General features: G+C 50.4%; 1 protein-coding gene across 3 annotated transcripts in view; it reads left to right on the forward strand.

Annotated features, from left to right (window-relative positions):
• The first annotated feature begins 569 nt into the window (after nt 1–569).
• The window catches only part of RIPOR3 (RIPOR family member 3), a 59,039-nt gene continuing 35,195 nt past the window's right edge, over nt 570–24,413 (forward strand). For 2 of the 3 annotated variants that reach the window (XM_081148530.1, XM_081148531.1), the window contains exon 1: nt 570–931. Coding sequence is in view for 2 of the 3 variants with exons in the window: in XM_081148531.1 (XP_081004657.1) it covers nt 929–931 (3 nt within the window). In the remaining variant the exon portion in view is untranslated. The remainder of the gene's footprint in view (nt 932–24,413) is intronic. The other variant, XM_081148529.1, reaches the window with a different exon arrangement.

Genomic DNA, 24,413 nt, shown 5'->3' on the forward strand with positions numbered 1-24,413 from the left:
GTGTGTGTGTGTGAGGGCAAACCCTGAAATAATTAGGTTGTAAAAAGAGGGGAAAAGCAGTAAAAGAAGCCAACTAGTAACTATAAAGATGTAAAGGGACAAGGCCAAGCAACTCGCATCCCAGGAGGAGGGGGAGGTGCAGAGGGGTTGACCGGGTTTGGGGAATACCCAGGACCCAGGACGGGAGGAAGGGGTGTGTGGAGGACCGATCCCTCTGAGGAGGGGACAGAGGGCAAAGGGGAGGAAGGAGGGAAAGTGTGGGGAGGGTACAGAGAAAGTGGCAAGGTAAGAAGGGGAAGGAGCGGCCCGAGAGGCTGCGTCCCTGTCTGTTTGTGATTAGCACGCAGCCGGTGCAGAATGGAGTAAACAGAAACTTCTAGGCGTCCCCCCACCCCCCTCCGAAGCGAAGCAGAAATCAGATGCTCCAGGATTAATCGCGGAGAGTTCAGGACACGACCACAAGCGCTGTGCGGACTTGAAACTCGCTGCCTTTCCCAGTCCCCTTGCCAAGATGGGAGTGGGGGGTGGGACGTGAAGGGGTGGGGACCCCGCGTGCTGGGGGCCAACATGGAATTCTCCCAGGCAGAGCTCCGAGTGACACTGACAGGCAATCGGCCGCGTCCAGAGCAGCAGGCAGCATCCGGGGGAGCGGGACCCGCTGGGGGCGCCCCAGGCAGGCTTCCTGGAACCCCGGCTCCACAGCCGCCTGCACCCTGACACAGGCCAGATAAGAGCCGGCTGTGCTATCAGAGCGCACAGCCCGTCGTCCGCAAAGACACAAAGACGAAGGGGACGGTGGACTCCCGGGAGGCGAGTCCTGGCTCCTCTCCTGGAGCCCTGCAGTGAATGGGAGCCCAGACTCGCTACAGAGATCGGCCAGGCTGCTTTGAGGATGGCGTGACCCGGTCTTGAAAGTCCCGACCTGCGGATGGTGAGTGTGAAGCGACCGTTCTGTGCGCGCCGCTGGCCCAGGGGTCAGACTCTAGAGGGAGGTGAGGTGACAGGAGGGCAGCACATTCTCACCCTCCAACCTGGAGCTCCCAAAGCCGGTGAAGGGAGCCTGCGTTGAAGCTAAGATGGCATTGCAGTATCTTGCTGTGTGGCTTTGGGCAAGTTCCTTTCCCTCTCTGGGCCTCTGTTTGTCCATCTTTAAAACTGAGTTGTTAAATGTGGTGATCTTTAAGGGGCTCTTTCTATGACTGCTATTTTGTGTGTGTCTGCTGTGTGCCAGGCACTGTGCTAGGCATTTTGAAACTTTAGCTCAGGGGAGCCCATAATCCCCTGTGGAGTAGGTATTGTTATTATTCCCCTCATAGTACACGGAGCAAACAGAGAGGTGAAATGACTTGCCCATGGACACACAGCTGGTCCGTGGCAGAGGTGAGACTCAGATCTCGCTTTTTCTAACTTTACTTTCACTATCTTCCCACCTCCAGTAGCCTGTATTCTGTCTTCTACGAGTCTGTGGTTACCCAGGAAGCAGGGGTGAAGGAGGAGGGAGCACTCTCTGGAGGAGGGAGGCAGAGAGGCTGCACAGAAGCAGCGACTGGCTAAGCAGCCTCTAGCTACCGGGATGGTATGTGAGCCCCGGGAGAGGGACACTGTCCTGGGATGGGCAGGGGCTCCTGATTTGACGGAACAGTGCCCGATGCCATTTGCAGTGTTTGCTGCTCTGTTGTAGGAGGCTCATGGGCGTGAGAGAAGAGGGTTAATATTAGGCAGGGTGGAGAGAGCGGTGGGGTGGAAAGAGTGGCACATGTCTCTACTGGGTTCTGTTCCAATTTTGTTTTGCCTTTTCAAAAATGTGTTTCAAATCACTCCGGGCCCCCACTGCTAACTCTGGACGAAACAGAATTGTGAAACACAAACAGTGCTTTCCACATGCCTCCCCCCACCCCCGGGAATCACACATTAAAATTATTGCAGGCTATTTGCATATGTGTCCCTGCAGCTGTGGCCAGCAGCAGCCAAGAGATAAGAAATAGGCAGCAGGGCCTCGGCAGGTGGGAAATCCCTCGGGTGTCAGGCATCTGGGCAGAGTAGGAGGGCCTGGCACCCAGATGTGGCCTCCTGTTTTCTCTCCCCTGGAAAATTCCATCCCACAGCAGCTCTGTACTGACTCAGACCTTCTGTCCTTTTAGGGACTGGCTCTGCCTTAGGCTCAAGCCGGGACTTGAGTGGTGGTCCCAGCTCTAGTGTGAATAACTTGTCCCAGAAGCCCTTGCAGTCCCGGGCAAACTGGGACGGTTTGTCACCCTATCCATATTACCTGTGCTCCTGAGGTTATTTACATCTATGGTAGCTGTCTAGTGGGAATACTATAGGGTGTCCTCCAAAAATGTATACACACTTTAACAACTAATAGCTGTTAAATTAAAATGAGATGTATTTTAACAAACACTACCTGTAGAATTATTCAAAGTGTGTGTATACATTTTTGGTGGACACCCTGTATATACAATGGTGTGCGTCTCTTCCCAATTTCATTTTTAGTGATGTCAAGTTGATAGCCCGATACGGGCCACATTGGGAGTATTTATACTTTGCAAATTGGCAAATGAGTACAACACAGGGCTTGACTTACTGTTTTGTTCATTGTCTGGGTTTGAGAAAGTGAGGGAGAAAAAGTTAACGATGCAGATCAAACATAAAAGTCTGTTCTCTCTCTAGCTTACATGGTGAATCCCCCCAAAAATCGAGGAAGTCGCTCATTCCATTGACAAGCGAGTTACGTTCTGGTGTGCTCCTTGTTGTATCACACTGGCCTCACTCCTTAAGGTGAAATTAAACAACAACCAACATTCCTGAGAAACTGCAGTCACTCACCCGTTATAACCATAGGTAGACTATAGATACAAGAGTTGAGGGGCAAGATCAATGAAAACGTTCTGAGTGAATCAATTGATGATATGAAATTTACAAAAAGGGGTATCATAAATTTTATTATTTTTTTATTTTTTATTTTTTTTAACTACATCTTTATTGATTTCAGAGAGAGGAAAGGAGAGGGAGAGACAGATAGAAACACCAATGATGAGAGAGTCATTGATCGAGCCCGCAACCCGGGCATGTGCCCTGACCGGGAATCGAACCCCGATCGCCTGGATCCTAGGTCGACGCTCAACCGCTGAGCCACGCCCCGGCTGGGCATAAATTTTATTTTTATTTGTAAATTGTGTGCTACACATCCTTTACATCAATACAGCCTATGATAAACCTAAGTATATGTGAGTGTGTGCGTGCGTGTGCATGTGTATGTGCACATATTTATATATACACACGTGTGCGCACACACACACACTTTCTCCGGAGAGCTTGTTGTTAACCCTTTACCAGCGCACACTGGCCCCACAGCATATATGCCTGTGCCTAGGGTCTCAGAAGCCCTGTCGTGGCCTGTCCTCAGCCCTTACCCAGAAAGATTCAAACTCCAGGCGCTGGGCCTTGGACACAGTCCCTTCAACTTCCTCTTCTCAGCTAAAACAAACCAAGAGCCAAACTGCTCTTTCCTGCCGGATCGCTGGAGTGGATGCGGGGGCTGGGTGGGGAAGGGGGTGCCGTCCACACCGGCAGCACCCCCAGTGGCAGCTGCCGCCCGTTCTGCTCCGTTTCAGGTCTCGCCCCTGCCAGCCTGTATCTTCACGCACAGCGAACGATTCTCTAATACAAACGGCATCTTGGCACAAGTAGAAGGAACGGCTAAGCCAAAACTATAGGAAAATTAAGACAACTTTCTATTTTTAGAAACTTTAGGAGCCAGGTGGGCCCTTTCCAGCTCTCCCAAGCCAGCAAGCACGAGAGGAAAATATTTCTCCTTTCCAAGTTCCACCTCCCTTCCAGTCCAGGCCAAGGAGGAGGCCCAGGTAGGGACACTGGCTAAGAAAAGCGTGTTGTGATGGCAGCGGGGAGCCATGCCACAGCAATGTTGAAAAGAAGTAAAAACGGGGTCTATTATCATTTTATTTTGCGTGGCAGGAAGGGCAATCCGGAGTTTAAACCTTCACTCCAGATCGTTGAGAGCCAGGTGTGCCTTCTCTTCCAGACCATTCATTCGCTCATACTCATAATTTTCAAAAATGTGATCATTTCTCGTTCTATTCTGCCTCTACCTTTTTTCACTCGACAATGTGTCCCGGGTGTTTTCCCTGTTAGCCCATGAAGACCTAAACCGTTCCTTTCAATGAGGCATGACACAAGTCCCAGGAGGTTATAAGAAGAAATCCCTTTTGCTCTGGCCGATTTGGCTCAGTGGTTAGAGCATCTGCCTGTGAACTGAAGGGTTCTGGGTTTGATTCCGGCCAAGGACACATACTTTGGTTGCAAGCTCGCCCCAGTTGGGACATGAGCTGGAGGCAACCAATGGATAGGTCTCCCTCACATCTATGTTTCTCTCTCTCTCTCTGAAAAGCAATGGAAAAAATATCCTCAGGTGAGGATTTAAAAAAAAAAGGCAGAAGAAATCCCTTTTGATCGCCACATCTCTATTTCAAACCTGGTCTCAAACTTCCTTCACCCAAAACACATGAGTAGAGCCCAGCTGCTTCCATGCTTCAGTAAAAAGAACCTGATTGGCTCTGCCCTCAGCCTGCAACTGGACGCTGGCTACTTCCTGTCACCTCCACGGTGTCAGTCTGGGCCAAGTGGCCATCATCTTTCTCTGGACCATTACAGTTGCCTCTTTACTGAGGTTGCTGCTTCTCCTCCTGCCTCTGTGACAGTCTGTTCTCTACTTGCAGCCAGTCGGGTTCTGTTAAAAGGAAATCAGATCCTGTCCCTTCTCTGCTCAAGACATCTTTGTTCCCCCAGTCCTGGCTTCCACCTCACCCAGGGTAAAAGGCAAAGTCCTCACCATAGCCACAGGTCCTGCAGGATCCAGACCTCATCTCCCTCATTCTCCCCCTCACTGGGCTTGCTGTTCTCAATGGTGCCAGGCACAGTCCTGCCGCAGGACCTTTGCACTTGCTTTCCCCTCTGCCTGGGACACTTAATGTCCAGATCTCCATGAGACCCACTCCTCTCCACTTGTCAACCATCATCCAACATATTATATATTTTTCTTTGCTTAAATGGCCCCTCTCAAATGTAAGTTTCCTGAAGGCAGGGATTTTTATTTTTATTTTTGTCTGCTTTATCAGTGCTATAACCCATAGTAGGCACTTAATAAATGCTTGTTGTACATAGTAGGCACTCAATACATACTTGTGGACATATTTGCTTTGCTGTGTTGCCAAGGGTGACAAGACAGCCAGACTTTTTGGGAGAATCCTGAATTAGAGTCACGGGGAACCTCTAGCTTGTGCCCAGTTAATGGCGGAGGGAACAGCCTAAGGTCTTCTGCTCACTTACCCAGGGAGAGGAGTCCCCATAGGTCTCTGGTCCCCAAATCCAGGTCTAGAGAGCTTTCCTCAAGACTTTCAAAACTGGACCTCAGGTAGACTTGAATCAATCATCATCTAGTCATGAGACACTGAGAGAGGCTCCTGAATGGCTTCCTTTACCCCTCCATCTAAGTCTCACTACACCTATTTATAAAATAAAGAACACCTTATCCCCCCGCCCACTGAGAACTAGAACGCTGACATTTATATCCACCGCGTGCTCCTTCCCACGGCAATCGCTGCTGTCTTGGATTCGGTGCGTGTCGCCTCTCTGCACCTCTAAAATGGCAGAGCTCCCTTTTGCAGAAGCCTTGTTCAGGGTTTTTTCTCTCCTGCCTGTTGTTTCTGGTTGGGTTGTATGCCCATTCCTGAAATAGCCCTGGAGTGCGCTCACTGGCAGGCAGTCCCCAGAGCTGGGGGGGATCAGCTCCACCCAAACCAGTGCCTGGGGGACCCCGAAGCCAGCTGCTGTTCCTGGAGGAGGAAAGTGATGCTGGGCAAGAGGAGAGCCATGCCCACTCCAGGCTGGGCTGGTTTGGGCTGTTGACCTTCGTGAACACTTTAGTGTAAAACAGGCCGCCCCGGTCGACTGGTGACCAGCACTGGCCACCTTCGGCCTCGTCTGGCTGAGGCTGCCAGCCGCACGCGGGTAGCTGCACACGACGTGTCTGGAATACCTATTCCGAAGGGTAATTCCCAGGGATAAAGCATGCTTATCCTTTTTTGGGGGGAAATTCCACTTCTGTTGCCAATTAGTTCTGCTTGAGAACAGCTTTTCTCGGCACCAACATGTTGGCCGCCTGGCCTTGAGTTCTGTTGATGAGCTCAAAGTGGGGGAAAAACTGATTTTTCTTTCCTTCCTCCACCCCCATCCGCGAAACACGGCTGTTAGTGATGAAAGGGGTCCTGGGGATCGTTTCGTTTTCCTTGTCATGACTCCAGGAAAGGCTATAAAAATAATCAGTGGGCCCGCTGGCCATAATTGAGTGGAGAGAGAGGTTGGCTACCACAGCATCTGAGTTATCACAATCCGTTTGTCAGGCCCCTTCTAATGCCTCCAGGCCAGCACAGCGCGGGGGATGCTGAAGGCTGTCTGCGTGTTTCTCTTCTTTCCCAGATTCTGGGTGCCCCTGGCAGAGGGAGGCCAGACAGAGTCTGGGGGGCCATGTGGCAGAGTGGTCCCGAGCGCGGCTCTGACACCCTTTGCCTGCCCCCAATCCCAGCTGCGCTGTTTATAGCCATTGGCCTGGCACCATGGGCTTGACCTCTCCATGCCTCAGTTTCCTCATTTTAAAGTGAGGATCGTGGCCCCCTCCCTGAGATTGATGAAAGGATTAATATGCTTGGATGAGGCCCTGCCCATGTATATGTAAAGTTCTTCCCCAATATCAACTTTTAGTATTTTCTCATGACCTCCCACTCTTCCTCGGCTGACACTTGAGTGGTATGTGGCTGTGCCAGTGTCTTTATCCAGTCTCCTGCTGATGGACGTGAGATTGGTTCCAGTCTTTTGCGATCGCAAACAATGCACACTGAATAACCTGTGGTTTTGTGTACCCAGCCCCCCCCTAAGGTATGTGAGCCCCACGATAACCTTGGCTCTGGACCTTCCTTCCTGAGGCCTGCAGAATGAAGAAAGGTGCACAGGGCGAAGGGCCAGCCCTGGCCTGGCACGCAGACAGGCCTGTGGGGTGGTGCAGGGCGGGGTGGGAGGCAGGACAGATTCCTCCTGAGTCCCTTGGGGGAATGAGGTACCAGAGGCTAAGTTTCAGAAGGCTGGGGCTGGGGAGCTCCAGCTCCCAGGTTCCTGGCAAATGCCCTGAGCTGTCTGAAGAGAGGGAATCTGTGCCTTGCAGGTTTGGCCCATCCTTTATGATCCTCTTCCTCCAGGAAGCCCCCTAGGATTGTTTCTCCAACACCCTTGACTGTCTCTACATGGATTTAATACTTGTGGTGTCCAGCTCCATTTTGAAAGGGTGGGGACAAACCTTAGATGTGGAGTCAGGAAGGCCAGATTTTGGTCCTGACTTGTTAGTGCCACCACCCATGTCACCCCCTGGGCCTCCATGTCCTCATCTTTATGAACAGAATAATAATAATGGTAACAACTTCTTAGGAAAGTTTTATGAGCTCTCAGCAACGTAATGCGTATGAATTGTTTGACCCTGTGTTGGGCACTAGAAATACAAGCTCGTGGAAGGAATGTCACATTTAGGGGAGGGTCCCGGTCTCACCGCAGCCACCCACTGGGCCGTGGGTACTTATGGGCAGCAGTGTCTGCTTTGGGAACAGAGTTTAAGGGGAGCCCAACTGAACTATGGGGCCTCGAGCAAGTTACTCCCACTGAACTGAGTTTTCCCTGGAAAATGGGGTTTCTAATGATGCGCGTCTTGCAGATCTGTTGTGAAAATTCAGCCAGGCGAAGCACATAACGCTTTGGGTCTAGCAAATGCTCAATGAAGGGTGGCTACTGCCGGTATTGCTAAGCATCGGTGTTAACAGCTGTAAATAACCTCCCAGGAACTGGCGTGGCGTCGAGCATGCAGTTGGTGCTTTGTGAATACAAATGGATTTGCCCACAGTCCAAGTCCCCGCGTTGTAAAGCTGGGTCTGGGGGAGGCGCCATTCTCATGGTGCCGATTCCTTAGGAGGACAGAGGAAAGTAGCCCAGTATGCCCCGCAGTTGTCTGCTCCAGCTCACGTCTGTGAGGGGATGGACCAGGCATTGTCGCCCGCAGCTTACAGCTAAGAAAACTGGTGCCCAGGAAGGAAGCCTCAGCCCGCGCCCTGGGCAGGCGAGCGGCCCGGCAGGAGCCGGCCCACTGTCCTGACCCTCAGGCCGTGGTCTTTACCCTGACCCTCAGCCCGGGCAGGAAATGGACCGCGGGGGCGAGATCCAGCGTCCCTCAGGCCAGAGTCCATGCACATTTCTGACATTTTTGCGTCTTGGGACAAAGGGTGAAGAAACTCGGATGAACTGTTTTGGTTTCCTGGTGGAAAAACACTCCTGACCCGGGTGGGGGTTCTTTGCTGTTGGGCTGCATTGTAAGGGTGGTTTTGCCTGTATTTTGCTATTTTCTCCCTGTTCTACTGCTTAGTGGCAGCAATTGCAAAAAACCCAGATAAGGTGAGTCCAGGGATGACCTTAGAATTGTTCGAGGGCATCGATTGGGCCAGAGGGCTCCCTGTATCATCGATGCCGGCCCATGTCCCCACCTGGCCTGCTGTTGGAATTTTCCTGAATGAGAGAGCAGGTGAATGAGCAGATACTTGCTGCCTTCACAGGCCTTCTTCCATGTGTCCGCTCCTCCCCTCCAAGGACACCAGTCATTGCATCTAGGGCCACCCTCATCCAGTACAACCTTATCCTAACTAATTACATCTGCAAAGACTATTTCCAAAGAAGGTCATATTTTAAGACTCTGGGGAGACATGCATATTTGGGGGTATACTGTTCTATTCACAACACCCCCTAATAAATATTAGCTGTTATTAACATTCCTCTTATTGCAAGATCCCCGCAGCACATTCTAAGTTCCTTTATTCTATTCTCCCATTTAGCCCTCTCCACAATCTGGGAAGAGGGTTCTACGATTACTTGTTTGAGGCCCAGAGAAGTGAACTGACTTGTCCCAGGTCACGTAGCTGATAAATAGCAAATCTGGGGTTTGGGCTCTTTTCTTTCTGACTCCAAAGCTGGTAAGCTTTCAAGACCTTCCAATCCCATTCCAAGAGCATGGAGTCACCACACTTGCTGTCCTAGACTCCCGGCCTTCTGAGAGATACCTCTCCTGGCTCATACCTCCTCCAGACACATGTCCCCCAAAGAGGCTATAAATAGTGGGGGAAGGAATCTTGTCTTTAGAGTGGCAAACATGAAACTGTGTCCTGCCTCAGAACACTGGTGCCCGGCTCTCCCACGGGTGGGAAGGCGCATGACCCCCATGCATGTAAGAGCCTGAGGCACACATTTCATCCCTGACAGCTGGTAACATTTTTAGAGTCTTGACTTGGGGCTACAAATTGAAAAATGGTCCATTAAAGTATGATTTATTTGACACCGAGACAATGCTATTAAATGCTCGCATAGTGGTTCACTCTGTCGGGTCCATGGGCCCTGACTTCTTGGGCCAGGCCTGGCCAAGACCCTCACAGGATGACAGTGAGAGGAGAGGGGCCTGGTGGGGCCGGAGTGGAGCCTGACAGAGACAAATGAGCTTGCTGCCACATGATGTTTGGTGGTTTACATTTTAACACGCCTGGGTCGTGGCCATGGAAAGAACTTTCTCTGGATAATGGGAGACGTGTGCATTAGGAGCCTCTTGGAGCCATGAGCTCAGAATCAGGAAGGAAGGATTGTAATTTCCAACAACTGTGGCTTTGGGGCCAAGAAATCATTGCTGTGTCAGCAAGGCGAGCCCGGAGCCTTCCCTGGGCCAGTGAATGGGTTGGAGGCCTCCGGGGAGATGAGGGGTTCCCAAAGGACAAAGCCAGCCTGCAGTGCTTTGCTGGGGGGTGGCTGGCCAGTGTGTAGGAGCCAGCCACATCGCAGAGAGCACTGCCCCAAAGCCAGGCTGCCTGGGTTCAAATCCTGCCTCCCCCACTGACCAGTGGGGCCTTAGCCAGCCCCTGTGCCAGATAGGAATTATCACATAACCTACCTGTGGGGCGGGGGTTTGTGGGGATTCCCTGAGCTAATGGCATGGAGTGAGTTCCATTAACGCTGGCCATTGCTGCCATGATGGTAATGGGGGTGCTGAGCTAAGACGAGAGAGAAACAGCACTACAGCCTCCAGGGGGTGGGTCAGGGCCAGCCTCCTAACTTGCCTGATGGGCACTGGGCAGGAGTCTGCTCCTGGTACCTGCCCCTCAGAGCAATTGGGAAACCAGTACTGATGCTGGTTGTCACCCAGCTTGGGTGGCCATGTGCCTAGCATCCGAGAGGCTGTGGGATCTACTGAAGTGGGGAGGACCCAGGAGGGCACTGTGGTTACTCGCAAACCCTGACCTGCTGCAGGTGAGTTGCCCATGGGCTGCCAACCAGCCTCCATCATACCCTGTGGACATCAAGGGTCTGATTCACATCCCCAGCTTAGGAGGGAGGGAACGACAGACAGCTGCCTTCTGGCTCCTGCGGCCCTTCTGCCCAGGTGGCTCCAGCCCCAGATGAGATGGGGGAGAGATGTGTGCCTCTCTAGGCAGTCAAGCCTGGTTCAGCATGGTGGGTCCAGCTCAGGCTTGGGGGTCACACAGACCCGGGCGGGGAGTGCTACTAGTGTATTTGTTAAGGCTCCCGGGTCCTGTGATGTGTATCCAGGTCTAAGCTTATTCTCTTGACTCAGAATCAGGCATCTGTTACCATGTGAAGGCTAAAGTCTGACCCCTCCCCTTTGTCCCTGTCACCCCCAGGACTGACTGCCCAGGAGCTGTGGCCAGGACCCGGTACTCATGCCAGTTGGCTGTGGCTCTCCCATGAGGGTCAATTTCTGGGGCTATCAGTTGCTGTGGCTATTGGCTTGTTTGTCTCCATGGCGCCAAGCCCAGCCAGTTTTTGGGCAACAGCAGCCCCAAGGGGAACATAATCCATGAAGAAGAGACAGCAGGACTCAGTGTGGGGGTGGCAAAGGATGCTGAGCATCCTGGTAGCTCTGAGCACTGGTCTTTGGGAGCCCAGGGAAGAACTGGCTGAGGAAGTGATGATGAAGGTAGGCCTTCAGCTTGGTGAGGGACCCTCCCAGGGGTATAAATGGGCACTTGGCCTTGCAGCAGCTGCTCAGTGAGAGCTCCTCAGTTTCATTCTAATCTCCCCTTGGGTTCTCTTTCCTGAATCTGTGATCTTCTCACTGCTTCACCAGTGGTCCCATTCATTCATTCACTCATTCACTCATTTTCTTGGTCCTTGCAATGAACCTATAAGGTGGAAATGTGTGGTTGTTATGCCCCTTTTAGATGAGGGTACACACACAAAGGTTAAGGACCTGGTCAGCGGGTGCAGAGCTATATGAATTACCTACTGCTGCATTACACATGACCCCAACACTTTGCAGCTTGAAACAAAGTGTTTATGATCGCAGGTTTCTGCAGGTCAGGGGTCCAGGCATGGTTTGGCTGGGTCATCTGCTTCAGGGTCTCTCACAGGCTGCGGCCAAGGTGTCGGCAGGGCTTCAGTCATCTCAAGGTTGAACGGGAGCAAAACTTCCAGGTTTGCTCAGTTATAGTGGCAGGATTCAGTTCTTTGTGGGTCCTTGGATTGAGGGCATCTGTTCCTCTGGCTATTGGCTGGAGGCCTCCCCAGCATGGCAGAATGCTTTGTCAGTGTGAGCAGGCCAAGAACCTATATGTATGTGTATGTGTGCATGTGCACATGTGTGTGCGTATGTTGTGTGTGTGTAAGTGCATGGGTGTGTGCCTGTGTATGTAGAGAGCTGAGTCACTGTCTTTTGCAACCTGACCTTGGAGATGACATTCCATCACTTTGCCGTATTATATTTATTAGAAGTAAGTCACTAGGTCCACTCACACTTCAGAGAGTGTGACTGCCAGGAGGTGGGATCATCGGGGCCATGCCAGAAGCTGCCCACACAAGGGCTGAGCCAGAGTTTGAACCCATCTGGGTCTGACCCCAAAATCTGTGCCCCTGAGGAAGCCGAGAAGACTTCTCCCTCCCCAGTCCTGCAGAGTGGCCCAGGTCGGCTGCCGAGGAGAGTCAGAGCTGAAACTCCCATTTGCCTCTCCCGCAGATGTTCATTGAGCGCTGACTGCGTTTCAGACCCAGTGCTGAACGGACCGTGTGGTTCCCGCCCACAGGAGCATCCCTCCTGGTGACTGACATGAGGCCCGTTTACTCACACTGTCACCTGTGTATGTGGAGAGAAATGTCTTCTCTTTATTTCCTGTAATTGATCTGAGCTTTCTCACAAACCCCAGTCCCAGGGCAACAAGGGAAAACACCAGAGTCACTGTAATCTGGTCAGTTTAATCTGATCCAGTGCTTCAGGCCTTTAGGTAATGCTCAGCTCAGATTTCCTTCTGCTCCCTCCTCCGCCTCTCTCTGGGGTGGCGTCCTCGGGTCTGTGTGTCCAGAGGTAAGTTGATGATGAGACTCAGTGAGGGGATGAGGTGGGGTCTGCAGCTGTGTCTATTGCCCTGGTTGCCGCTTACCTTTCTGGCATATGCGGCTGTAGCTGGCGGCTGGAGGAGCTTGGGGCCTGGAGCCCTGTCTGGCTCATTTGCCTCCACCTTGGCTCGGACCCCCTCATCTCCACCACCAGCCCCTGTCGCAGTCACAACGCCCCTTGCCCTAACAGTGTGACCCCGCCTGAGTAAGCATGTGTGGAGCCCCATCCTGGCCACGGGGGACCCTGTGTAGCCAGGGAAAGCGGATCATCAGAGCTTCCTTCCTTTCAACCTGCTGCAGCTCCAGGGTCCCACTCTATACCGGTAGCTGGTGGTCTCAGTGCAGCTTCCCCTTGAGCCCCCGGAGGGGCAGTGCAAACCCTAGCCTTTGGAGCTAATTCTATTTGTATTAAAAACACGAATACATAGACCACTGGGTACGTAGAATGCCTGTTATTCACCAAAGCCCATCCTAAGTAGCTCACACATCAACTCATTTAATACTCACAGCAACTGTGAGGAAGTCCTCCTCGTCCCATTTCACAGATGAGGAGAGTGACGCACAGAGAAGCAAAATAGCTTGCCCATGGTGACACAGCTAGGAAGTGGCAGAGCTGGGATCTGACCCCAGGCAGTCCCGAGTCCACACTCTTCACCACCACCCTCTTCCATGCTTCTGTCTTTTCCGGCTGAGCCAAGAAGGACAGAGGAGTGACCTCCCTTCTTCTATGCGTGGGCTCCTGCCCTAGGTATTGAAGGAAGACCTTTCTACTTTCTCAATAATTTGGGGAAATTCTTTGCCTTTGCTATGTTAATTGGGAGGTAATAGACTTTAAAAAAATTTTTTTCAAATTGATTTTTTTAGAGAGAGGAATGGGGAGAGATAGAGAGAGAAACATCAATTTGTCCTACTTACTCATGCATTCACTGGTTGATTCTTGCATGTGCCCTGACCGGGGGTCAAATTCACACCTTGGTGCATCGGGATGACACTCTAACCAACTGAGCTACGCGGCCAGGGTGCTAACGGACTTTTAAAAAATGTTTTCTCACAGTGCTGGCTTTTAAGCCTATACTATCTCACAAGAAAATCTGTTTTGATTACGAGGACCTGCATGTTGCCGCGGTTCAGCTCTGCAGGCCTCCATACATACCCCAGTCTTCCCAGGAAGGCAGATGAGAGGACCAAGAAGGGAGGGCTGCTTACTCAGAAAGGCAAAGGGGAAAGTACAGTAATATTTCCCAAACTATTACCTGTTACAGAAATGATCACACACGTAATCAGTCATGTGCTAACTGTGCTGATGGAGTGACAAAAAGAGCAACGAGGGTGTGTAACAATTGTCTCAGTCTGTTCAGGCCACTGTAACAAAGTCCCGCAGACCCAGTGGTCAGAGCTTCTGCCACAGCTCAGTCTCTGCCAACAGACTCTGGAATTTGGGCAGAGGGCCAGCCTCAGTTTCCCCGTGTGGGGGAGAAAGAGACCAATCAGTCCCCTGAAAGGATGAAGCTGCCAGCTCTCCAGAGGCTGGGCTGGTGCACTGGACAGGGCGAGCCTTGAACTAGGGTGGCTGGGGAGGCTATGGTCCCCACCCCAGGGTGGAATGACGCAGAAGCTCTGAGAGTTTCCTTTCTCTCTCTCTCCCCCACCCTCCTTCCTTCCCCCCCTGCTCTAAGCTGATCAAAATGACATGACTGTCACCACTAGAGCCACCGTTTACTCACTCAGGCATTACACAAGCATCATAACATGGGGTTCTCAGAAACGGCCCTCTGCTAGGTAGCATTATTATCGCCATTCTACAGAAAGGAAAACTGAGGCTCAGGCAGGTTAAGCAACTTGTCCGTGATGACACAGCAAGTATGAGTCAGGCTAGGATTCGTCTCCAGGTCTGACTCCAAAGGCTTCACTATTTTCCTGCTGCTGCTGCTGTGCCTCTCAGGTTCCCGGATGGTGGGGTGGGGGCGGGGGCAGAGAAGAACTGGCCCCAGAAAAAACTTCCAAAGCCAGACTCCAGAAATGCCCAGAGCTGTCAGTTCCATGTCACGGTCGCCTCACTGTGAAGGAGCCAGGCCAGTACTCTGAGCTTGCACGAGGATACCTTAAGAACGTAAAGCAGAAACTCAAGTTTGAAATGCTCTAGGACAAGGCAGGGAAGTTTCCTCTGGGTCTGGGGTGGAGTTCCAGGCCATTTAACTGGAGGAGAAGGGAGTGCAGGGATATTAACTTTGCTGGTTGATGGTTAATGGACCCTCTCAAGGGTATTTATGATTTATGGCAATGTTTTTAAACAAACTTTAACCAAACTAGATTCAGTGCCCCAAGAAGCTAAGGAAAAAGCATTCACGAAAACGTTGTTTCGGGGGAACAGAAGGATGTTCCAGACAATTTGCCTTCTTTTTGACTCTACTCATCCAAAGCAGGGGCCATCTTCTCATAGAGACTCCTCAGGAGGGGTCTCCCAGGCTTCTCCATTTGAAGAAATTGGCCCATTTTCTCTGCATTCTAGGCCTCTTGTCTTGGCTGGATTAAAAAAAAAGAAAAAAAAAGAAAGAAAGAAAAAACAGAACAAAACAAAAACAAAGCCCCAGATGTTCTCACTGTCATATTAGCCAAACCTTCTTTGGTGCCCATTCTGGGCCTGACGGGAAAAGAAAGAATCTGTGCATATTAGGACTCTGAGTTATAAGCGACAAAACTCTTGATTAATGCTGGCTGAAGCATAAAAGACAACGTATTAGCTCACAGAATTTAAAAGTGTAGGATTAGGTTTAGCTTTAGGTCTGGCTGGATCCAGTGGGCTGGCTGGGACTGGGGGATCTTAGGACTGATTTTCAGGGACCTGGCCTGGAGGAGAGTTCCTTGTCTGAGTCAGTCACTGTGGCTGTGAGATGTGGTGGTCTGAACAGGCCTCCATGCCAGTGTGCGCTAAAAAGTGGTGCTCACCAGGAGAAACCAAGGGTGCTATTGGAAAAAAGGCCAAATCAACAGAGATCTTCTTAAATTTTGTGTGGTCTAATGAGATCTTAAGAATCTGTGCCATTTCACACTGTAAGGAGCCTTATAGAGCTTCTGGGTTGGGGTAGATAGGATGTGACACCAAACATATTATTCTTGCCCACCCTTCGATTCATGGCAGACATTGCCAGTCAATCACACCACCTTCTCCTAGTGAGCAAAACACAGTTTCAGAATCCATCTCAATACTGCATCAGAGTAACCTGTACCCCGCAGTTGGCATTAGAACATGAGCCAAAACAATTGGCAATTTCTGCCCTAAGCCGATGGAGATACGGAAAACAAAGCTCTGAGAGTTGGTGCAATTTGCCTAGTGCCACGCAGGAACTCAGTGACCAAACCCGCCCAACTTTCCTGTGGGGTTCTGCCTGATTCCAGCACTGAGAAGAGGTCTGTCCCTCAGTGGAGATTTCCACTCTAGACAGCTGCCTCACAAGGATCAGAAATAGACCCGAGGTCAGAGAGAAGACAGAAAGCTAGGCCACTGACCTGGCTCTTGCTCGGAGTACAGCCCGGAGCAGAGCACAGCGCTGCAGGCACAAGTCAGGACCATACACAGGGAACCCTCCTGTCAAATCATTTGCCGGTCCCAGAGGTCTCAGTGGGCTTTTGTTCCCCTACCTTAACTACAATAAAACCCAGTGACATGCTCTACCAAACATGCATTCTCGAAAGGGGGTGATGCTGAAGTAAGTCCCTTCTGGGGCTGGGGGTCAGGGCTATCCTGGAGGGGAGAAGAGTCTGGCCACCAGTCGAAGGAAGCCAGAAAGTTGAGAGTAAGTCCTTTGATAGCCATTATCCTCCCAGCTCAGCTGCAGCCAACCAGTCAGAAAACAGGTGCCCAAGATCCAGCTGATCTTCGGCGGTAGGGAGGTGCCGAGGGCTCTCCTGACCACAGGAGCCTGTTGTCTTAGAGGGCTCGCCACATGCTTCTCACAAAGCCAAGAGCTTTGCATGCATTATCTCACTTCAAATTCACAAATCGGTCCTGTGAGGTAGGTGGAGTTATTTCCCATGACAGAGACAGACGCTGACCCGGAGGCTTGGAGAGGTGGCCACAGTGGAGTCAGGGCTGCCTGACCCTAGTTCTGACCGAGCCACACTCTCGGTTGGCAGGCATTGTGCAAAGAAACAGAACAGAGAGTGCGAGTCACTTAACCAGTAGGCAAGTTGTGCCCAGCAAGGTGCCGGGTGGGATCAGAGAAGCACGTGGTCATTCCCAGAAAGGGCAGGGTGTACACCTCACCGTGAAGGCGGAAAAACATCAGTAGGTGTCTGTTGCGAATCCGTCAGTTGAGCTCACAGCCCGCGGACAGGTGCAATCAGCAGTTTGAAAACATCTGGCCTAGCACAAGCCCCTCCATTGTACAGGGGAGAAAACCGAGGCTCAGAGAGGAGCATTGACTTACCCCAAGTCACACAGCCAATGAGCGTGGGACCAGGACTCAAACTGGTATCATGGTTCTGGTTGAGCTGACTGCCCCGGGGCCCCTGAGAAATGACAGGAAGCCAACGGTGGAAGCAGTGCTGGGCATCCGAGAGGAGGGTACTCCGCGGCCCCGGGAAAAAGAACCGCCTAAGTTGCTGGGCCTCGAGGCCTCCGACAGTTCCCCTGAGGCCAGCCCTGCAGTCCTTACGGCAGCACCTGGATGTCCACCACCCGGGCGCAAACTCAGGCCCAGCGCCTGGCTCTTACGAGGTGCCCAGTTTCACAGATGTGGCCAATTCTCATTGCTTATGTATTTCCTTTTGGAAATTTACTTTTAATTCCTTTTGGCTTTCCGCTTCTTCAGGGGATCTGGTCCTACCCAAGGCAGCCCTGAGTGATGACAAAAGCAGATGCTGCCAGGTAGACGGGACACACCCACGCCTCCGGCAGGTCTGGCAGCCGCCCGAGGGGAGGCAGGTTTGCGGCCGAACCTTTTCCTCATCAGCAGTCAGCTCCCTGCAGCCTCCGAGGGACGTCTGGAGGGGCTGCTGATTGCAGAAGCAGCTAGAAGGGAAATTCAAGGGCAGATATTGGACAAGGTGCCACACTTGGAGCCCACCAGATGCAGATTCAAATCCCAAAGCCACCACTCGCGGCTAAGCCGCTTTGCCTTGAGGAGACTTGGTTTACCCCTGGAACTGCCCTAGCGCTGGTCACTGCCTGTCAAGGGAATGCTATTCGTCCCCATTGTCAGCTCGACTCACTGTGGACGACATCTGTGCTGTGGGGGCCCGAGGGAAACAGGAGACACATTTCTGCCTACTGGAAGCCCGCGCCTTCTCTCCCAGGCCCCTGCCCTGCCCTTTGGCCTCAGGAGTTCCTGGCTTCACCCTTTGTCCAACCTCCAGAGGGAGTCTGATACCAGCAGTTCTGAGGCTGAGAAGGGGGTGTTGTGAGGACAGCGTGTTCCTGCAGCAAAGTCCTAACCTCTTTGTCTCTCCTCCAAGTGCCTCCGACCAAGAAAAGGAAGCTTGTCACTGGGACATGCAGGGACACTGCTTTGAATCCTAAACTCTCCCAAAGAGCTTCTGCTCTGTTTGGGTTCTGTGGATCATAAATCTACTCTAACAATTTCAGGTAAAAAAGGGATGCATTGGAAGGTTATAGAGATGTTCCTTTTGATTATTAAAAAAACACACACATCAAAACCCGGGAAATCTACTTAAATGAATTTGGAAAGTCCAGTGGTAGGTAGGTTTCAGGTGATGTTTGATCCAGCCACTCAGCACTATCACTGCCACCCAGAGTGGCACAGCACCTACCCCTCTTCCACATACGTCTGTGTGCTTGTGCCCCAGAATGGCCCTTCCAGCTCCAAATATCCATGACCCTTCAGCTCAAGCACCTGCACCAGTTGGATTGTCCTGTGTGTCTTGATTTGCACCCCGAGGGAGGAAATCTGAGGCCTAGGCTCATCCTTTTGGACCAAGCACCAGAAGTTGTATGTTCCTGGCCAGTGAGTAGGGGCCTCTCTTGGGTCCAGGGTCCAGGGCTTGTTCAGTCCCAGGTGGCGAGACCACAAGGGTCACATGCCAGCTCCGCCTCAATCGAGGCAGCATTCCTGAGAAGGGGTAATGGACCAGTCAGCCACCCCAACACCTTCCCAGAGAAGTGGGGACTCAGCCCATGAGTCCCCAAAAACCCTGCCATTCCTCCCTTGCCTGGAGACTATCTGCACAGTCCTATTTTGTTCTTAATTAGTAATTTTAGGAAAATTTTATGTTTGGTTCAGGTTAGACTTTTTTGCCTAATTATTTCCTGAGGGTCTGTTTCAGGTTCATTCAGGAGGAGAAATTCAGACTCAGGTTTAGGAAATGGTTTTAATCCCCTCCTCGAGAAATCAGTCAACAACCACATGTGTCCACCATCAGTGAGCCCAGGCTCATTCCAGATGGCTGCTCACAGGCTGCTTCTCCAAACAAACTGCATTATTTTATTACTTTCATACCAGGAAAAGGGTTTGATCTTCAAAACAATGCACCCACGTCATTGATTAGGCTGGAAGAACTTGTTTGGCCATATTTAGAACCCACAAGTTGCTTGGAGAATAAATTTAGAACTGAACTCTGAACCTCCTGGGCCAGCAGCTCGGGAGTCTGGCACTGTGTCTTGCTAACTCCACGTGCTACCTTGAGTTTGGTTGAATTTTCCCTCTGACTCCTGTGTCCACAGAATTCTTGTAGGATATTGTAGCCTCAAGGATACGGCCTGGCACCTAAGCCTGTCCCTACTACTTTTAAGTTGTGTGACTCTGGGAATGTGTTGAACCTCTTTGAACAATAGTTTCATCATCTTTCATTTATTTATTTTACTTTTAAAGTACGTTTTTATTGTTTTTTAGAGAGAGAAAGGGAGAGGGGGAGAGAGAAACACCGATGAGGGAGAAACCTTGATCGGCTGCCTCCTGTACCCCATCGCCTCCTGGGGATCGAGCCCACAATCCGGTCATGTGCCCTGACCAGGAATCACACCCGAGACCTCTTGGTGCATGGAATGACGCCCAACCACTGAGCCACACCGGCCAGGGCAGGTTCATAATCTCTTAAAGAAGGGGGAAGGGTAGTAACAACATGTACTTTGTAGGATGTCATGAAGATTAAGATTTTTATTATTATGGTAAAACAGACATAGCGTTAAGTTTACCAGTTTAACCATTTGAAAGCGTGCAGTTCTGCGGCACTATGTACCTTCACCCTGCTGGGCAGCCATCAGCACCACCCATCGTCAGCATTTTTCCTTTGCCCACTGAAACGCTGTGCCCATTGCACAGCAGCGCCCCACGGCCCCTTCCCTCAGAGCACGGTGACCAGGGTTCGACTTTCTGTCCCTGTGAATTATTAGAAACCTCATGTAAGTGGGATCACACAATGTCTGTCCTTCCGTGACTGGGTTACTTCACTCAGCAGGTCCTCAAGGTCCCTCCGTGCTATAGCCTGTGTCGAAGTCATTTCCTTTCCCAGGTGCATGCTGTTCCATGTATGCATTTGCCTCCCTTTGCTCACGTTCATTTGTTGGTGGGCTCTGGAGTTGCGCCCACCTTTTGGCTGCTGTGAGTGAGGGTGCTCTGAGCATAGGGGTGCCAGCGTCGGTTTGCGACCTGCTTTCGCTGCTCACCCAGAGTGTGATTAAGACAGTTTACCAAGGGCCCTAAGCCCGTGCTTGGCATAGTGTACGCATTCAACATGTTGTAGCTAGTAAAATCAATATTAGAAAAACAGTGAGTAACACTTTTTAAATGCAAATGAAAGAGTTGAGATGACATTTTGCCTGTCAGATAAGCAACAACTGACAGGCAATAACCCTCACTGCAGCTGGGATGCGGTGAGATGGAGTCTCTCAGCCACGTCCAGGGGTAATCTTTCTGGAAAGCAACTTCCAGGGCTAAAGAGGATACATTGAGGTTCTTGGAAGTGCTCATACCATTTGACCCAATAATCCCACTTCTGAGAACTCATCCTATTCACCCTAAAGACAGAGCCTCGAATGCAGATCAAGATTTGAGTCTAGAGAAGTTTGTCACAGCAATTTTTGTAATACTGTGGAGGCAACCTCTGTTTCCATCCATAGGGAACAGTTAAAAAATAATGTTGGTGTAGCCCTGCAATAGAATATTTTGCAGGTATTAAAAATGCTCATGAGAATAGTGAAAAGAGATAAAGTATAAAAATTATATATATTTATCCTATGAAAACAGGTACCACTTATTGAGCACTTACTGTGTGCTGGAAACGGCTAAGCTCTGTATGTACTTTCTCTTGTAGGTACAGTTCTTACTCCATTTCACAGATGAGGAAATAAAGGTTCCAAGAGGTGATGTGACTGTCAGGATCACACAGCCCGCAAGCAGCAAGGCTAGAATTCAAACCCTGAGGCTCCAAAGAGTAGAAAAGAAATGAAAAGAACTGCACTAATGACTAGTCATGGCTCCTTGAAAGAGGAGTTTCACTTTCTTCCTTATACTTGTCTGTATTTTTGCCCCAAACCAGGAAAAAAAAAGGAGCCTATTAGATTAAAAGGGAAGGAAAGAAGTAATTGCCTCTTGCAAGCAGGCATCCTTGCAGAAAAAATACCCAGGTCTTGAATCTGTCCCATGTCATGAACTCAGCTGGTGTCCTTTTTTTACTTGTTAAAGTAGAGCAGAGTGTCCTGGCTGTGTCTCCTGGCTGATTGCTTAATAATCATGGACACACACACACACACACACACACACACACACGCATACACATGCACACACTCAGCCCACGCGGCCTGAGACAGGAGAGGAGACAAAAACCAGCAGTAGCCAAAACTCTGCTAGATCGATGCAGTCTGTAACAGGCGCAGCTTTCCAAAAAGCAGAGCTCGGTGAAATAAATATTTTTCCTGTGAGAAGAGGCTTAAGTCGGCGATCTTAACAACCCCCCAATTCATTCCAGATCCCCTCCGAGTGGCTGGCGTCAATGCGCCCATCTTGATGTACTTAGGATCACTTAGTAAGTGCAGCGTGCCTGTGTGTCTGGCTGGCTTCCCCCACTCGGCAGTGTGCCAGGGGCACTGGGCAGGAGGGCAGCGAGGAGTTGGTCCCTGGGGAACACTCTTCCCACTCCTCCAGCTCCCCACAACTTCTTGGGGTCCTCAACTGTCTTTTTCTGGTAAGCCATCACTATTTAATCTAAACCGGAGGCCTGGGAATGCAACCTCTCTTCTTGGCAAAGGCTCTGTTCTTTTTTGTCCTGGAGATGATCTGCACAAAGAATTTAGAACTGGGGACTTTGAAAACATACACACATGAGGTCTGGGTTGTCTCAAAAATTGAGAGTGTGACTGTCCAGGCAAAAATTCATTGATTGATTCCTTCATTCGATCTCTCACTCAGCAATTGTTTACTGGGCCACCTCCTAAGATTTGGGACAAAGCTAGTGTAAGATAGTGCAAAGTTGCTGAAGAGACAAGATTCATCTATCTATCCATCCATCCATCCATCCATCCATCCATCCATCCATCCATTCAGGAGATATTTACAGAATACTTTCTAGGCCAGGCACTTTCTGAAAGTGTTTGCCTTGGCCATAAACCCCTTCTGAGAGTTTGCATTCTAGCCGGGGTGACAGACAATAGGAAAATGTAGTGTATAGGCTATCAGATGATAATTAATACTAAAGAAAAAAATAAAGCGGGAAGGGGGGATTGGGGACTGGAGGGCAGGGGTGGACCCACAGAGACGAGGGGCCAGAAAACACCTCACGAGGAAGTGATATTTAAGTCACAACCTGCTGGAGACAAGGAGAGGTGATTTAGGAGGTGCGGGCATTAGGTAACAGTGACTCAGAGATCATGTAAGTCCCCTTTCAATGATCTTTCAGTCCTGATTACGCCAATGAAAACGTCTGTTTGTCGTCAATGTCTTCAATGCCTCCCCGAGACCCACTCATCTCCCCCCTTGAATGGCAGAGGCTTCCCAGGCAACGGTGTCCCCTGCACTTGACTGTGGTCCTGTGCTCAGCGTGACTGTTCTGTCGTTCCCGTTTATGTTATTACTGATGGCAAATGACCCCTGCTCTTCATTTACCATCAAGATTGAAGTGTCCTTTTAAAATACAGTTATTTTTTTGAAAAGTGAGTTGATTTAAAGATAAGAATTAAGTAACTTAGGATACAGCTGGTACTCAGATTACGGGGAAAATTGTGGAAGTGATAAATGAGTGAAATCTGGGACACACTAGCGGAAGTCATGACCCCTCTCATCACGTTGCTTAGAGAGAGCCTGGCTCCAGGGATGAGAGATGAGAGCACTCGGGTGACTCAGGCTTCCATCAGCTCTTCCTTCAGGGCCTCGGAGAGGGCCGGCTGTGTGCCCTAGGGCTCTGCTGGGAACAGGAAAGCTGTCCAGAGGAGGAGCTGTAGGGGTGCTTGAAGGCAGGGGCGAGTTCAGACCTGCCAGGGAGGTCATGCTGCGCATTCCAGCCAGAGGGGGCAGAGCGACCAGGACAGAGAGGGTGGCCACGTGAGGACAGTCAGCCCAGCAGCATGTGCATTAGGGAGCAGAGCTGCTGGAGGGACAGACCCTTGAGAGGCCACCCCAACTTTCTACTCTTCCAGTGACTAACCCTAACTCCATTAGGATTCTAAAACTTCCATTTATTGAGCATGGCTTTCTTGTATTTTCTTATGTGATCCCAGCAGCCCCACGTGGTAGCACTGCGGTTATGGTCTACAGGTGGGGAATTGGGGGCTCAGGCCAAGTCAAGATCATGCAGCTAGTAACATTCAGAACTTTTAAAAAACCGATTTTTAAACATTGAGATATAACTCACATACCATAAAATTTACTCTTTTAAAGACTACAATCCAATGGCTTTTAGCATATTTACAAAACTGAGCAACCATCACCACCATCTAATTACAGAAAAATTTTCATCTCCCTCAAAAGAAACGCCATACGCATTGGCAATCACTCACATTCTCCCTGCTCCCAGCCCCTGGCAACCATTAATCTACTTCCTGTCTCTGCGGATTTGCCTGCTCTGACTTTCATACAAATGGGGTCATATAATATAATATCCTTTTACATTTGGCCTCTTTCACTCAGCAGTGTTTTTAAGAGTCATCCATGTTGTAACATATCCATACTTCATTCCTTTACATGGCCGAGTAATATCACGTTGTATGGATAGAGCATATTTTGTTTATCCATTCATCAGATGATGATATTTGGGTATTTTTTACTTCTTGGCTATTATGAATAATGTTGCCAAGAACACTGGCGTACAGGTTTTATTGCACATATATTCATTTCCCTTAGGTGTCTACCGAGGAGTGGAATTGCTGGGCTGTACTGTAACTTTATGGTTACTCATTTGAGGAACTACCAAACCATCTCCCAAAGCAGCTGCACCATTTTACATTCCCACCAGCAGTGTCTAAGGCTCCCAATTTCTCCACATGCTCCCAAGGGCAAGGCCTTGATCTCAGGCTTGAGACAGGGGCTCAGCAGCAGAATCCTTAAAAAAAATTTCCTCCTCATGTAAGTCAGCGCAGAGGGATCTTGAGGAAGAAACTTACACCCAGGCCTGAGCCAGACTCCAAGGGGGAGCTGTGAGCTCTGCAGCCTGGTCTTTGCCCTGCTGTGCCCACTGAGAATGTTATGCACATGCCACCTACTGCATTCAAAGCTGGGGCTTTCTTTTCAGGGTCCTGATTCCCCAACTGGCCTGTAACTCTCAGGGCAGGGCTCATTCCCATGTTCTTGGTGTGGGGGGCAGGGCTATGAAGAACACAGGTGCACCATTGTGAGTTGTCAGCTGATTCTAATCATTAACATGTACATTGCTCATGTTTCTCAAGCATTTATTACAGGTTTTTATGATGTGCTCTGCTCCAGTGCTTTACACACGTTTAATTTCCATTCCCATTTTACAGATGAGGAAACTGA

The sequence above is a fragment of the Miniopterus schreibersii genome (genome assembly GCF_964146895.1).
Source record: "Miniopterus schreibersii genome assembly, chromosome: 10".
NCBI lineage: Eukaryota > Metazoa > Chordata > Mammalia > Chiroptera > Miniopteridae > Miniopterus > Miniopterus schreibersii.